Raw genomic sequence first — 16,847 nt, 5'->3', positions numbered from 1 at the left:
AATGCATTTTCTTTTTATTTTGTTATTGTCTTCATTTGTTGGTCTTTTCCATACGCTTTTTGTGTGTTACTTAGATAGATCGTTAAGATACCAAATGCTCAACGTGATTCCACATGAATATGCGAATGCAATTGTGGCCTGTGCCTGTGCTCGTGCTTGTGTATCTGTTTGCTTGCATGATAGATAACCCCAATCTGGAGCTCGCCAAGGCGCAAGGCAGTATAGCGTTTTGTGTTCTCTTTTTTTCACCTCCCTCTTAGCTCTTATGGGACTTCTCGCTCTGCTTACATCACAACTCAGTACATGCTTCCGGTCCTTGACAGAAGCCAGCGGCGACTACAAGCGCCCTTGTTTCATGTTTTATGGTGGCTGGTAGTGCTGTATAAGATTATCCTGCTATAATAACATATTGACGTGGATTACGCCAGCCAGGCCCTTGCCTTTCTTTCAGCAGTACGAAGCTAAGCCCAAGCCTTAGAAACGGAGACAACTCAGGAGCTGCCCCGTCCTTATTCTGCTTTCCCCTGATTGTCTTCCTTCTCCTTCCCCCTCCCTCCCTTCTTAGTAGTCAAGTCCGACGCCTCGACACTACCGCTGGTATTCTCTACTGCTCCGTGCGCATACTCTCCCATGGCTCGATGTACTCTCCAGAGCTTTGGTTGGCTGGCTGCATTTCAGTTGAAACCGAGGGTGTGGGTTGGTGTGAGAGACAGGCTGGGGAAAGCATGTGGGATGATGAGCAGGGTAGATACAAGGGCCGGAATGCGGCCCAGGCATCGGGGGGTGGAGATGAGGCGCGCGCGCGGGGGAGGGGGGGGGGGCGGAATAGTGGAAGGGGCGCCGAGGCTGACTTTCTGGATAATGGAGTCTTGATGCGTACCACCCGTGAAGAAAGCTGCGTCTGCAAAGTGTCACGGCTCTGGCCCGGGGTTATGGAGACCGAGGCTGAGGATTAGGTGTGTGTGCGTGTTGTATGCGCCATATGAATTTTATGTGTACATATATATGCGTACACATACGCATATCGTACGTCTACATTGTTTTTCTATGTGGAGGTGGAGTGTTGACGTCAACACGTGTGGGTTTCCACAGACACGGACGCAAATTTTCACAAGTGCGCATACACGTACTGTACATTCGATTCCCGTGACAAGTCTGTCCACTCCACATCTGCACCCTTGTCCTTGACCATCTCCCTAGCCGGTCGTGGGGAGGGAGGGGGTGTATCCGTATAACAACCAAGGTCTCTCCGAATATACGATGCTACAACGCCCCATTCTAGAGAGCAAATAAGAGTCAGATCACATTGCACCAGATCAGACCAGGCCTAGAGAAAAGACACTAGAATAACCACAACACAGACGTCTACTACTACATGCCTAGCAAAGACGTGCTTGCCGCCCCATAGTCCTTCTGCGACCCCGGCAGCCGCCAGATTCAGCCCAGCCAATCTCCTCTTTGCCACACTTGCCCCGAGCTTCTAGAATGTATGATAACTTCTGAGAGCACCAGCTTGTAGCCAATCCTACGGGATGCCTACAAGAAGACACTACCACCAAGTCTGGGGAGTCCGATAATCTGACCAGACAAAGGCCCCCAGAGAAAAGAAAGAGAAATTCAATGCATTGGCTTTTGTTGACTTGGGTTGAGCTTGGACCGAGCAACTCAGCCTCATGTTTTTGCTTTTGGTGCTTTTGCGTCTATCTCTACTTGGCTAGGCCCCGGACTCGCCTTAGTAGCAGTACATATAAAATACAGATACATACATGCATATGTATGTACATACACATATCTACATCCCGGTGCTTCCTTTGACCTTTTGGCCCTTCGTAGTGAGGGTATTGTCGGACACTTGGCTCATTGACCGCCTATTCCCCGCTTGTATCTGATAAGGGTCGCAGTAGTCACAGTGGTCTCCAGACCCAATGTACCTAGCCTGGCTTCATTAGGAGAAGAGAAAGAGATAGAACTGCTGGGCCAAGGCCGCGTCTCCAGGCATCAGTCAAGAAGGGGGGGGGGCGAAGGAAGAACAACAAAAAGCACGGATTACCTGGTGTGTGAAAAAGAGGAAAACTTTTTTTTTACCCTCTATTTTCCCGTTATCTCGTTTTGCTTGTGCGTGTTTTGCGTCTGTGCTTTTTGGATGACAAGCTGAAGAAAGAAGACGATCAACGGACTCAGGGAAGATAGGAGGAAAGCCTCGAAAGGTCGGTGTAAGTGGATGACCCTATGGAGTTAGGGTTGCATAAATCAGACCAGAGCAAGGTAAGGTGGCTGATTGGTTGGCTATCTTCAAAGTCGTTGTAGGGCGCAGATAAAGGATTCACTTGACCAATCAGCTTGACGCCTCAAGGGTAGAGAAACTACCCAATATGGACCCGGCTAACGGCAACGGGAGTCGGTAACATCAAACGATGCAGTAGGAGCCCTCCACCCCTCGATTATATTGCATTGTACTTTGCTGCATCCTTCAACGTCTGCCTACTGTTATCTCACAGCAATGAGATGGGTAGCCCCGGATAGCTAGCAATTGCAGATGCGCCTAGATTTCAAGTGTCTCCTATGGCGCTTTGGGTACTGGTACTAGGGCTAGGAGGGATCTCTTCCTAGCTTAGCCCTAAGCCGTATCTGCCGGTTTCTAGAATCTACTATCGCTCAGCAGGGGCATTGTCTGCGGTGGACCATCGGCTTTCTTCCATAGGTGTAACTGTCGGAGCGTATTGTTTTTCTTGGCGGTACCTTTCCGAGTAGTGTCCCTTTCGACATCTCCTCCTGATCTTATGGGGCCAGGTCCTACCCTGTCTCCTTCTCCTTCATTCCTCTTCTTCGTCTGCCCCCCTGTCATCCGCTCTAGGCCATGTCTGCCTGCCTTGGTCAGTGACTGGGTATTCCTGGGATGTCTAGAGTGCTGCAAAAGCTCATCTACCGCTGGTGGGAGCAGTGGTCTGCTTCTCCTTGGTTTGAGGGGGCTTTCTCGGCAGAGCCTGGCATTCAACGCAGAATCTAGCGACCGTTTTTTTCTGGAGGAACCTGGAGCTGTGGCGTAGCATGTCGTCAGTAAGACTTTCCGCTTTTGTGCTTCCCGGAAGCTTGTCCGCAAACCCCTGGTTCCACGGCGTTGATAGCGCCTTTCATATCCATCAATGGCCTCGTTATTTTGGGTGGTTACAGGCCTCGCACCTAAGTAGGCAGCTGTGTTCCCATCGCCGGTGGTACTTGTTGAAGTCTCCGCAATCAGGTCTAGTCGCTAGAACATGACCTATCCCCGCTCTGGCGAGGCCCTTGTATCGGGAAACACGGAAGGGGATTTCGGTTAGCACATCAATTACACATGGACGGCATCCTTGTTGTTTTTTCCACCATTCCACATGGCCGGGATGTAATTGATTTATACTACCTCCCCTTGCTCCTGCAAAGTTGATGCATTATTCTGTTGCTGTTTCTTGGCACCCTAACTTTGCTTGAGCATCTGCCTTCTATGCCTACATGGTCTAGAACTGGTAGCTCTAGGAGGAGCTTTCTAGGTATCCCATCTACCCAAGTGTTTGCGGCTGGCTTTGCCTCGTATAGAGCATCCTGTGCTGTGCTGTTTCTGATGTGTGAGTTGTGGAGGCAGTCTACCATTCTGTTGTCTAAACACAGCCACATATCACTAGCTTCACGAGCTGCGACTCGCTTTGCTGCCTTAAGAGCGCCGACCATTTTTTACATATGTCACTCCCATACATTTTTCTAAAGCTGCATGGTCTGCTTTTAGAGTAGCACTATTCTTGATGATCGCTCCCTTGAGCTTGTGCTGTCTGGTGCCGTTCCCATCTTTCGATTCATCAAGTATTCAATGAGGCACTCTAGATTTCTGCCTGGTGCCTCTTTGTTTCTCCCGCCTTGCTGGGTCACATTTGGGGCGGCATGCTGGGCCCATCTGATATTGGTATTAGTTTGTAGCGCTTTTCCATTTGAGTTGACAGCAGCTTACGTAGTAGTCTTTCCACCACTCGGTTGTATTGCGGTCCTTGAAGTATGTGTCTGCCATATGGTGTGTGTTGTCGTATAGTCTTCATTTCTCCTTTTATAGCCCTCCATGAATTTCAGCTTGAATACATCTGGCGTCTGCAGAGGCCAAACAACGCTGGCTTGGCTATCAGTCAGAATAGAGCCTCTGCAAGGGTCATCATAGAGTGTCAACAAGCTAGGAGGAATTGCTCCCAAGCTAACTTGCCCGTTTCCGCTCTATTGTGGTTGTAGTAGGAAAGGAAGAACAACCAAATAGTAAACAAGATGCAAAACCAAAGAATAGTAGGAAAATTACTTGTAGCTTAGCACTCCCACTTCCGGGAAGACACGCTCATATAGCTACGCCATCCCCCTTTAGATGCAAATGCAGCATAGCATATACCTCACTTGGCGTCAAGTATCTTCGTCAGATATATGCAACTCCTATCTCCTGAGAGAGGCTTTCGCATTAATCCCGTGGACAGCTTCTTGTCATCACCCCGGAATTCCCATGGATGGCTAAAAGTTCTGGGCCGCTTGCAACCTAGGATCGGACACCGCATTTTCACACCCACGTGCTTGGGCCGCACGTGATATTCTTCAAAGTATCCGTGTCCCGGGGGCGCTGCCAGAATTCGAGCGACCGCCTCTGGACATTTCCTTTATCCCGTAGATCTCATTGAACATGGGGTGTTTTGGTGCTTTACTGAGGTGTCTTATCTTTAGGCAGTTATCTTTTATCTAGTCATGGAAATCTGCTTTGAAGGCTTCATTCCTCCACCGCCCCGCTGCTGTCAGTGAAATCGTCGCCCTTGAGACCAAGAGGTATTGGTTCTTGCAGCCCGCTTTGGCTAGTTAGTCGACTACTTCATTACCTAGGACTTGGCAGTGTTCTGGGGCCCAATATATCTTGCCGAACGACTTCTCCAGCACCAGGGTGTTAGAGCTATCTTCCCACCCTGACAGGATGCGGCAGATCTCGTCTACTCTGAGCTGTGGAGTGCCCGGCTTCTGTATTCGCCGGTTAGCCCTTGTTGTTGTTGTATTATTTTACGTCTACCTACTGTTATTCCGCTACAATACGACTGCGTGTTCCGGGCAGGAGTTGCTGACTGATGTCATCTTCCCGTAACTCCTGGGCGGTCAGCAGTTGCGGGTTTGCTTAGATTTCGAGCGACTCCTGTGACTTTTTAGGGTCCGGCGGGCTCTGTCCAGCGTAGCCCTAGGGCGTGCCTGCGGGGTTCTAGGATTGGATTCCTAGTATTTCTGGTCTGCGACGACCGCGTGTAAACTAGTATAAAAGGCCGCCGGCTTTCGGCACGGGGGACGAGCCCAGATGGAGTACCGCGGTTTTGTCCTTCTATATCCATGGCTGATGCCGCATCGTGTAATCCTTTTTTTCGTTTTGCTGGTGGTTGGCAGTAGAGCTCCCTCAGCATCTTCTCACAGAGCCTTTCTCGACATCTCCTTCCGGTCCTGCAAGCGTTTCCTCCTCCCATCTCTCCCCTTCCCTCTCATCTTCATCCTCGTTGGCCCATTCTTCGTTGTTGCCTTTCCTGTCTCAGGGTTAGTTTTGTCATCCTAGGCTGCCCTTGTCGTGATCGATCCTTTGTAGTATGTGGCGGCAGTGACCTGCCTCTCCACCTGTCTTGAGGGGGGGTTCAGTGGGGACGCCGGTTTCAAGTGGACGGTATCCTTTTTGTTCTTTCCATCACCCTTCATAGTCGAGACGTAACCGGTCTCTTCTCCATCTCCGTGCTCCTGCGAGGCTGAAGTGGTGTTCTGTTACCAGTCCCTGGCATCCTAACTTGGCCTGGGTGTCGGATAGCTCATTGCCTCTAATGCTCATGTGTCCTAGAACCCATAGCACTCGGGCAAGTCTTCCAGGTGTCTCGTTTTCCCAGGCTTTTGGATCCGTCTTGTCTCGTCTACCGCTTCCTGTGATGTGCTGTTTTTGGTGGCTGCATTGCGGAGTCGGTCCACAACTCCTCTGTTGTCTAGACACAGCCAGATTTCTCCAGCTCCTTCGCGAGCTGTCGCTCGCTTAGTTGCTTCGCCTCCGCGATCGCCGGCCGGCCCCCAAATTTCCGCAGCTTCATAGCTCCGGATCAGCACCCATTTTCCCGGCGACAAATTGGCAAGATGGCCGAGTTGGTTATGGCGTCAGGTTAAGGTCGTTCCTTAACGCAAGTTTCCTGATGGAGAAATCCGCCTGGGTTCGAGTCCCAGTCTTGTCAACAACAAGTCCCAAATTTTTGCTCCGCTTTACTTTTAAGCAAGACATCGTGATACATATAACGCTGTATCCCAAAGGTAGTTGCCTTTTTCTACTGTACAACATATGTGGTCTTTTTTTTTTTTTTTGTTTATATCACTATTTTCGCTCTTCTTTTGCCATTCTTCTGTCTCTCCCCCACACATCTTCAATTGTCTTCTTTTGTCGTTATCCTTTCGTCGCATATTACATCTTTCTTTACTTCCCATATATCTTACTCCTATCTTAATCTTATTCTTTTTTTTGTCCAATATGGCTACCATTCTATCAGCTATCTCTCACTGCCACAGCAGAAGCCGCAGTAGCAGCTGCAATTCTAGCTCTGGCTATGACTCCGGCCCCATTTCTGACACTCATTCAGACTCTGACCCTGCCCCTGTCCCTGCCTTCACCTCGCCCCCGGCAAATGATACCGGTTTCGCTTCTGGCTCGGGCTCCAACCCCGACTCCAGCCCCGGTACCAACTCCGGATCAAGCCCCACCTCTAGCTCGCCCTCTAGTCCTATCTCCGACTCTAGCCACTCATCTCTCCTCAAAAGCCCTACTAATCGCACAATTCCATCCTCGGCTCAGCTAGAAAGCCTTGTTCCATGGAAAGTTTTTCCTATATTGCAACAGCACTTGTTCGACGAAGTTCAAGCAAACAACAGCTTAGATACAAAAGCAATTATTGACAAAGCCATGTCTTCCATATCTGATGCGTCCGATTTTCCCCTCGAAACAGCTCTAGATGTCTAGTGGCGCAACTTTATCTACCTCGAGTCTCCTGCTCAGAAGCTGGTCAACCAGCACATGGCTTCGGTCAAAATCAATTGTCGCATAGCAGGAAAAACAAACATTGAGCCTCGAATCCAGCCGCTTCTTTTCCCTATTGCTGAAAAGCTCTGGGTCAAAACATTGCTTGACAGGGAATCTACAGAGAACTGTATCTGGGGATTAGCCATCCCGCCTGGAAATCTGCCATCTTCAAGCATTAAAGAAGCCCTCATGGGCCAGAACTGGACAGATTTTAATCGGGACCTGCAAACTTATGCCGGTGATACCGATATGAGTCTCTGGCGAGACGCTAGCCTGGCTTCAGTCTTGATAAGAGCATATGGCGGAATGCTCAGCTCCAAGTCTCACTATGGATACATTTCCACTTGCGAAGCAATTATATTTCTCGCAATCCCTAACCTTGGCAAGCCAGGAGCCCTCCTATTCCATGTCCACGTTCCTCCAGATGCCGAAGATGGCTCGGGCAAAATCAATCCCGAGGCTCTGAAAAGTCAAATCGAGTACCTAACATCGTTCCTCATTCATGTTGCAAATGGTGGTTCTGAGACAACACTTGGCCCACTACATATTCCACGTAAAAGCCGAGTCTCATCGCCGATCACCCCAAAGGACGAAGTTCAAGACGGCACGCTTCCGCGCATCTTGTCTTGTGGGAGAATCACATTTGAAGATGAAATGAATTCCGTTGACTTGGAGACGTCAGAGTCCAATTCTGATAATGAGACAGCCGAGTATCTGCTGAACGACAAGTTGCAATCGTTCGGACAGGGTCATGGTCGCTCCATAGCTGACGATGAATTTGATGGTGGTCAGCAGTCATCGCCATCCGTGTCTTCCGTATTTTCAGCATCACCAATGTCCACAGTTTCCTACGGCTCTTCTATCTACGAAGGGGGAAAGTTGTGAGCGTCTCTAAGCAGGATAAGGGGTAGAGAACAGAAAGCCCGTTTGTATTGCGGTGGCTGTTGTTAGCATAACGGGGCGGGTGGGCCGTGAGTAAGGACGTGAGAAGCGGACAAAAGGAGGTCTATTTTAGCAACTTTAGTGCAGTCGAAAGCGTTAATGATGAGCACCATTATATATCCTTACGTTCTTTTGTCACAATATTGATCCAATCGAGACATTGACAGTGTATTTGAAGGAAGATTGGCTAAAGAAAGAATATGTGAGCGGGATAGAAGGTATGGAGGGGCAATATGCATATGCATGTTGCACATGTTGTACAACGCAAGCAAAGATGTGGTGCGATGAGGCGTTGTGTGAAGGGAGGCAAGGAGGATGCAGTAGGCGAGGGTGTAGTTGAGCGTCATTTAGGGTTGGGGCTTGGCTAAGGTTGGAATGTGCCTGACTTTGACTAAAAGTAGAATTCTGGATGTGAAGGACGGGGAAGGAATCGAGAAGGACCAATTTAGGACCAGCCCAATGCATCTACATCTACATAGAGTCAAACAATAGAACAAGCAGACGAGAAACAAAGAGCGACGGCTTTTTGCCAAGTTGGGGTCTAGTTGTCTTGCTTGCCTTTCACGCTTCTTTCCTCCATTGGAATGGATACTAGGAGAGGCTTCCCTTTAGGAGGGGGAGGGGCAATTTTTGCTGACCGTCATGTTTGGTGATTCCGTGATAGTGGTGGCGGGTTAGACTAATGATGCGTGAGGTTTAGAGGCGCAAAATTAGAGGTTGCTGTATTGTACATGTGCGTTAATTGACGTCGAAGAGAAAAGAGAAAAGATGCTGGCCGGCAGCTCCAGTCCATCCAACAAATCCAGCGAATCACAGCACTCAGCAGCCAGCATCCCTCCACCTCCACTTCCCCACTTTCTGTTCAGAAAAGAGCCCTTTAGGCTGGGCTAGGCTGCAAGACTAGGCTGAAGACAAGGCTGAAGGCTGAAGGCTGAAGACTGAAGGCCGAAGAGAAGAAGAATCTGTTTGTTTTTCCTTCTCTTGCTCCCCTCCATCTTGTCAGATCATCGCCGCGTTGAAATCATTACTTTTTGACTAGTGAAAGTTTGAGTCGAGCAGAAATTTCTGCACACTCTTAAGCTACTTACTAGTTTCCGTTTATTTCTGTCCGGTTGTGTTTATCGCCGCCGCTTGATCCCAAAACAGATACTGAAAGGATCGATCCCTCGGCTTCATCTCTCTCTTGTCTCGCTCTTCTCTTTTTAAGCTCTTTTTTGTTTTGTTTTGCATTGTTTTGTTGACAATTTTTTTGCGAGCTTTCCTCATAGCAACGGAACAAAGAACGTCTGAGCGACTAGCTAAAAAAAATAAGAACACCACCCACAACATTTCACACAATATCACCACAATAGCTCACAACTCACACGGCCAACTACTCGCTTCTCCCCCCTCTTTTTCTCCAGTCGTTCCTTCCTTGAACTCGCTACCTCTTTGTCACTGTTGCCCTGCTGCTTCGTCCTGTTCGGCCTGGTATTTTTACCGCTGCCGTCGTCCCCTTGCTCAACTTCTTCCATCTCGCCAGGGGCACTGATAGCATCATAGCTTCCTCGCCTACACCGCCTTCGTCCGTTTTTTTGGGCTTTTTTACTCTATCCCTCTCTTCTTTTCTCTTGTTACTTTTCCTATGTGATACGGGCTCTCCCTACCCTGCGTCTGAATCCTAGGCCTGGGCCCTGTTCTTTTCGTTCTTGATTGTTCTCTGTTTGCTTCTTGTTTTTATTTTATTTTTTTGTTCCCTCTTCTTTTTTAGCCTTGGCTTCAACCTTCGGCCTTGTTTCTTTTTGTTCTTGTTCTTGCTCTCTCTTACGCTTGTTGCTGCTCGCCAGCCTTCTTTTACGACTTTGGAAGTTTAACGGCATGTTGGTTGTTTCTTTTTGATCATATACCTATTAAGTTGCCTACACTTCTCTCTGAGTCGGCCTTTTTGATTTTTGTCTTATGCTTTAATTCGACCCGCCCATCCAGACATACAAAGCTATAGATCCTCTTTAATATCGGAGCGATGCATACCGATCTTCTGCTCCCAAGGTACGTCTATGATGCCATCTATTTTGCTCTATTCTCCTTCCCCAAGTCTTTACCGTCGTCAACCTTGTGTCAACTCTTTGCCATTGCTCTCCTGGCCTCTCTTAATCTTCACCAAATGCCTGCCCGTGACTTCTTTCCTGCTTGAGGGACCCTTCATCCTTCATTGTTTCCTTTGCCTTGTCCGTTTGCCCGCTTAGTTTGGTTTGTTCTGTAGCTACGACGACACCTATCTACCCCCACCAATGCCTAGAACTGTCTGTCCACAACTTCAGTACTTTTGCAAGCTGACTGCCCTGTCGACATGAGTCTTTCTTGTTCTTCATCTTTTCTTTCTCCATCTTTTTTTTCTCCATTATTTCTCTCCACTGAATTACACCTTAGGCTTCTTGGAATACCTCGCTTCTAGCCACTCCTTATAAGCCCCCCCCCCCCCCACCCCTTCCATTATTACTATCCTCTCCCGTCCTCAAAAGTTAACCTTCCTATCCTGTCTCAGTCTTCAACAATCGAGCTCCCAACCTCCAACACCAAGTCAACTGAGCTCGGATATCGCAACCCCCACATCCTTATCTGAGCCCGCTGCTGCACTCGTGCTCGAGTCTCTACCGACAATCTGTAAACCTGCTATTAATATAGAAGTCGATCCAAGCACTGCCTTGCTTTTGAACAGCCGTATTCCAGACGATTTGCCATCCTTCGAGTCTTCTAATTCGCCCGTGATCGACTTGATCTGTGGCACTCCTACCGTGCTCGCCATTCCGCCTCACACAAACTGCCTTTCTGCGAAACGGCGACTTTCGATCAGTGCTTCTCCTGCCCATAATACACCTTTTCGTACTGGCTATCCTGCTATAAACCCACAGCAAACACATGAGATTGCACTCTCAGAACCAGCACCTTCTAGCCCTAGACAACAAAAGAGGGTCTGCACCGCAGTTACCACTACAAAGGCTTCTCCCGGCCTGTCTATCCGTGAGAGTAGCACCCACGAGGGCGGCCAACTTGAGGCGCAGATTACTATGCAAAACAACCAACTGAACTTTGCCCATGGCGACCCTTCAGATAGAAACCAGCCCGACATGTCTGCGTATATCCATGCCGGCCAGGATGACCCCTATATGAACCAGAACCAGAGTGGCCTGTCGGTCTCTGCTATGGGAACCAACCCCATTTGGGACCCTGATATGCCGCTGAATATGGACATCGACTTTACTGACGACGATGTACAGTTGTTTGCACAGCAACATTTCCCTCAGCAACAGCAGCAACACTCGGAGCCACAGCTACAGCCACAGCAGCACCAGCAGCAGCAACATCTACAACATCTTCAACTACACCCTCAAAATCCCTTTACCCAAAACAGCGCTATATCAAGCTTCGACTCTTGGAATAACCAGGATACTCAGATGTTCAATAGCCACTCCATCGCTACTGCTGGGTCCCTATCTCTTCCTCTTCCTGCAGGCAGTCCACAACAAATGCAACAAAATGCTCGCTCCAAGACCTTAGCTTCGACTTCGCCACCAGTACCAGCATCTTTGCCCATGACAATGGTTTTGCCCGTTAAACGAAGACGCCCCTTAGCCGCAAAGCCACTGCCTTCTGCCATAAATACTAGCGTTGCAGCTGATATTGCAGCAATGTCACCAACGTTTCCGTCTCCTATGCTTGAGAATCCCACTGCAGTCAATCCTGGTCTTATCTATTCTCAGTCTCCTTGCATTCTAGATTCTCCTAGCAGCTTTGCCCCCATTTCCCACCCCCAGCCACCACCTCTAGAATCGACAATTCCAGATGGCGCTGTCGCCATGGCTGATTCCTCTTCTATAGGCTATGCTGGAAACAGCGGCCTTGACCCTATTTCTAGATCTAGCTCCGCACGTGAGCTATATCGGTCGACAAGTTTGAAAGAGAATAAGTCGACTATGAATGTAGCTGCAGCCAAGCTTTCAAGGCCCAATTTACAGCGGAGCTTTAGTGATGCCCGCTCTAAGCGCTCTCTTGCACGGCCTGCTAATCTCTCAACCCTTGCTCCCGCTATCCGTTCCAAGTCTCCCGGCATTGGTGTAAATGGAGTTAAGCCCACTAGACCACTGATTGGATCTCGTTCAATGTCTGGTGATAGAGTAGTCTCTGCAAGGTCTTTGAGGTTAGCCCAATTGACATCTTCTGATGTGTCGCAGAAGCCCGCTGTCTCTAGATCTAGACCAGCTAGTCCATCGGTTAAATTTGTCATTGATGCTATGGGCCGTGCACATGCTGAGGCACTCCCCCCTCCACCGCCACCAAAGCCTTCTCGCCGACACCCTGGCCGCGAGCAAGACAGGAGATCGCGCAGTTACAGTCCTGCTGAATACTATGACTCTTCCAGCGATGACGAACCTATAATCATTCCCGGACGCGGCTCCAAGCTTGGTGGCTCAGATGACCGCAGATCTACAACGTATAATCCCTTGTCATCATACCGCAGAAGCCCTGATAGCTATAGTGGAAGCACACGAGCTACGCCTTCAGAAGCACATTATAGCAACTCCCCATTAGAACTGGACGATAGCGATTTGGATTCAGAATCAATGGATAAAGAGCGTGCTTCCTTGAGCACAGACAACGGTAGGGGTGCTAGAGAAGGCAATGCAATGTGCGAACTGCTAAAGGTTCGGGAGAGTCGGCGCAAGCACTCAAGCGAGGTCATGGTATCGATAATGGGTGGCAGCGTCGATGGAATTCCAAACAAAAACAATAAGAGCGCCGCAAAAATGAACAACGCTGCAAGTATTAAAAATGGAAGTTCCAATGGCACAAATTTTGCCACGAAACTGGGATCACGGCCTACAGAAGCGCGGTCCGGGCTCGACATCTCTTTTATCCACATGAAGTTCCCAAATTCGCAGGCGCCTATAGCGACCCAGTGCCATGATGTACAGCCGGGTCTAAACATCGCCATGGCTCCGTTGATCCAGGCAACAGTGGGAGGAAAGGTTGGACAAGGTACAACACCAGGGGCTACCACAAGCACTATCCGTTGTATATGTCAGCAAGACGCCCCGGAGCAGGTTGGAAGTCAATTTATGGTGAACTGGTAAGCGATGATCTCAACGAGAATCTTGTGAGTTGCGAGCGTCTGTTTAGCTAACACGGAAGGCGTTATTATAGCAACTCGTGCCAGAAGTGGTTGCACGGAGCATGTATCAACGTTTCCGCGCAAACTAGATCCACAACCTATAAATGCGCGTTCTGTGTTGACGTATCCTCCAAGGCGACACAGGCGGTACCCCCAGCAAAGCCGAGTCCGACACTACAAACTGCGACGATAAGGGGCAAGCCTGGGCCGAAGCCTGGGTCTAAGTTAAGAGCAAAGCCTGGGCCAAAGCCAAAAGCAAAGGGCAAGTCGAAGGCAAGCGCAGAGACGGCTAAAGTATTAGCTCCTGCAACAGTCTCTGTAGTTCCAGTGCCAGTTCCTGCACCAGTGACTGTACAGGCTGCTGGGGCTGATATGCGATAACGACCGCGTATGTAGCTAGGCAGGCTATCCAGTCTTGTCTCCTTTTATTGCGGCTGGTTAGTATTTTGTAGGGGTTTTTTTTGGCCCAGGTATTATATTATTATCATGATAGCGAGTCATTTTGTGTAATTTTCTTTTATCAGTGGTGGAATACAAAGAACAGGAGGGGGACGAGGAAGGGTCGTGTGAGTCACACCAACAGGTAACAATTTCTAACGATACGACGAAGTTGATGTAATAAAAATTCCTAACGACTTGATTTTTTATACAAGCAGTAAAAGAAATGAACACATAATTGGTATTGTTGGGTGGAGCGGTGGTAGGGTGTTGAGGGGGTAAAGCCTGCGGAGGTTCAAAACGGGGCTCGCTTTGATATGACTGCCGTTAAATATGGGGCCAGAAGCAGGGGAGAATGGGGCTCCGATCTCGGATTTGGCGGAGGAGGGGACGGAGTTTGAATTTTTGAGCAGCAAAGGGAAGGGGGGTAGGCAGAAGGAAGCAAAGTAGAACAAGCTGTGCTTATTAGCACAGCAGATGCGCCATCAACTGGCGATCGACCTATGCTGTTGCCTGATTGTGTTGACAGATTTCTATTTTCTACCTGGTAGTTTTTGTATCTCTTCGTCTGATCCCATTGATAACGTAGACAATTGACTCTCACGCTTTGTTAACCGGAGTCAGAATTTCAATATATCCGCTTTTTCTTTGTCAGCCTTTCCTCCTTCCTGTTTTATTTCTTCCTCTTTTTTTCACTTCCTATTTCCTCTTCTTTGTGCTCGTCTTATAAAACCCTCATATTTGATTCTTAATCCTTTTCTTTCTCCTTCTATTCATCCATTTTATATTTATTTTACCATATAAAATGAGCGAGTTTAACATTGTTGTGTTTGGTGGTGACCACAGCGGTCCGGAGGTAAGTACGCAGCAGCTTTTTGCACACTTTTGCAGTGCATGACTTAGTGGATGGTTCTCTAAGCTAACCCGATTGTTGTTTTGTCTTGATAGTGCGTAGCCGAGGGCGTCAAGGTATGAGAGCCATTGCTTGTTTTCCCTTGCTATCCGGTATTTCACAACACACGACCCACAGATACACGACAAATGGTGGCTGCGACTGCGCCTGCGACTGCGCCTGCGACTGCGACTGCGACGGCAAGAGGACGATGCCGGCGCACAATGGGCAGGCAATTTGCGCCCTGGCCAATTGCTCGTTCTCTCATACCACCGGCTCCACTCTCTCAACACCGTCCAGTTCACTGACTAGCTGGCTTCTTCGTTTATACTTTAGGTTCTCAAAGCTCTCGAGGCTGCCCGCCCCATCAAGTTCAATCTGCAAAACCATTTAATGGGTGGCGTGAGTCTTGCCTCTACTCCTCCGGCCGCTTTTAGGCTACTATCTGTCTGTTTTCTTTTGCTTTCGCTTTACTAACCTCTGATTGAACCTTATCCTGTAGTGCTCCATCGATGCTCATGGCACCCCCCTCACCGACGAAGCTCTGAACGCTGCCAAGGCCGCTGATGCCGTCCTCCTCGGTGCTATTGGAGGTCCCGAGTGGGGCACTGGCAAGGTCCGTCCCGAGCAGGGCATTCTGCGCATCCGCAAGGAAATGTGCACCTATGGCAACCTGCGCCCGTGCAGCTTTGCCTCCGAGTCGTTGGTCGACTTTTCGCCTCTCAAGGCTGACGTTTGCCGCGGCACCGACATGATGATTGTTCGCGAGCTCACCGGTGGCATCTACTTTGGAGAGCGCAAGGAGGATGAAGGCGACGGCCTTGCTTGGGACACCGAGCCCTACTCCCGGGCCGAGGTTGAGCGTATTGCTCGCCTGGCTGGCTTCCTGGCTCTGCGTCGTGGCGACAAGACGGTCTGGTCGCTGGACAAGGCCAACGTGCTAGCAACTAGCCGCCTGTGGCGCAAGGTTATCACCGAGGTGTTCGAAAAGGAATTCCCTACCCTGAAGCTCGAACACCAGCTGATTGACTCGGCTGCCATGATTCTGGTCAAGAACCCCCGTGCTCTCAACGGTGTGGTTGTCACTAGCAACCTGTTTGGCGACATTATTTCTGACGAGGCTAGCGTCATTCCTGGCTCTATCGGTCTTCTGCCTAGTGCTAGTCTGAGCGGCATTCCCGATGGCAAGAGCAAGTGCAACGGTATCTACGAGCCTATTCACGGTATGTCAAAGTCATTCCATCCAAAGCCCATGGCATATCACCTATAGCCTTTCCTTTACTTGTTAGCTTCACCTCACTTCCCAGACACATTGCTAACGGCTCTCCACTTACACGCAGGCTCTGCCCCTGACATTTCTGGCAAGGGTATCGTCAACCCCATCGGCACCATTCTGTCAGTGGCTATGATGCTCCGCTTCTCGCTTAACCTCCCCGAAGAAGCTGCCGCCGTTGAAGAGGCCGTTAAGCGTGCTATTGATGGTGGTGCCCGCACCAAAGATCTGGGTGGCTCTGTCGGCACAGCTGCCATGGGTGATGCCGTTGTGGTCGAGTTGAACAAGATCCTGGCCCAGTAAGGAGAGAGGCCGGATACGAAAAAGCGTAGTCTCCCTATGCTGTTTGTCTATTTAATGCCGCCATGAAATGATAAAGAGTAAGTGGGCGTGAAAAGATAAGGGCGCTTAGCTCGAGTTGTCTCTCATGTCCTACTACTGAAGAGAGCCCCCCCCCCCCCCCAATGCGAGGCGGGTTTGGAGAGAGGATGGCTGAGCAGTGGTTAGCATCGATATTAGTTGACTTTGGTGGTGCTAACGTGGAGGCTTGCTAGCATGTAAATTAGCTCTTTTTTATGACATGACTGTGTGTACAGTGCCTTGAATTATGCTACCTCATTACCGTTACAATTAGTGCTACTACTTGAAATGCGCTACCAAGAAAGCATAGACGGTGCATAACTGGTGTTTTGTATTATTGATATGGATAAGTTATACAGCCTTGCAATACTATAGAACGTTATATACGGAGGCGGGAAGAAGATAATATTAACTGTCAGTCGCGGCGTTGCAGGACCGAAAAGGTAGAATCATAACAAGAAGTATCAAGCAGAGAAAAGAAAGAGAAGACAAGGAAGAAAAGGGGGCTATGGTACGGCACGAGGAAGAGGGGCAGCTACAAAGGGGAAAAGTAAACTTATCAGAAGAAAATAGTGTGTGCGATGTAAAGGCAAAGACGGGGGGAGCCGGGAAGAACAGCGGTGAAGAGAGAAAGCAACAAAAGAAGGAAAGGCTTTCATGTTTGGATAGCAGAAAGCAAGAGAAGCAGGAAAGGAAGACACAGAGCTGGTCGGCAAGAGAAAACAAT

General features: G+C 49.2%; 3 protein-coding genes across 3 annotated transcripts; all 3 read left to right on the top strand.

Annotated features, from left to right (window-relative positions):
* Positions 1-6,520: 6,520 nt before the first annotated feature.
* On the top strand, positions 6,521-7,951 carry HOO65_030651 (uncharacterized protein; the record flags this gene model as incomplete). Its single annotated transcript, XM_071002186.1, has 2 exons — positions 6,521-6,865; positions 7,007-7,951. 2 exons carry the CDS (start codon positions 6,521-6,523, stop codon positions 7,949-7,951), a joined length of 1,290 nt encoding a protein of 429 aa, XP_070860330.1.
* A 2,059-nt stretch (positions 7,952-10,010) lies between these two features.
* Positions 10,011-13,119, top strand: HOO65_030650 (PHD finger protein 20; the record flags this gene model as incomplete). The annotated part of the gene is made up of 2 exons (XM_071001844.1): positions 10,011-10,036; positions 10,533-13,119. 2 exons carry the CDS (start codon positions 10,011-10,013, stop codon positions 13,117-13,119), a joined length of 2,613 nt encoding a protein of 870 aa, XP_070860329.1.
* A 1,281-nt stretch (positions 13,120-14,400) lies between these two features.
* On the top strand, positions 14,401-16,063 carry HOO65_030649 (3-isopropylmalate dehydrogenase; the record flags this gene model as incomplete). The annotated part of the gene is made up of 4 exons (XM_071002105.1): positions 14,401-14,451; positions 14,824-14,934; positions 14,990-15,710; positions 15,828-16,063. The coding sequence occupies 4 exons, from the start codon at positions 14,401-14,403 to the stop codon at positions 16,061-16,063; spliced, it is 1,119 nt and encodes a 372-aa protein (XP_070860328.1).
* Between the last annotated feature and the right edge of the window lie 784 nt (positions 16,064-16,847).

The sequence above is a fragment of the Ceratocystis lukuohia genome (assembly GCF_044167205.1).
Source record: "Ceratocystis lukuohia strain C4212 chromosome Unknown Supercontig3_pilon, whole genome shotgun sequence".
NCBI lineage: Eukaryota > Fungi > Ascomycota > Sordariomycetes > Microascales > Ceratocystidaceae > Ceratocystis > Ceratocystis lukuohia.
The sequence above is the reverse complement of the archived record's forward strand: the minus strand, read 5'-3'. Positions and strand labels throughout refer to the sequence as shown.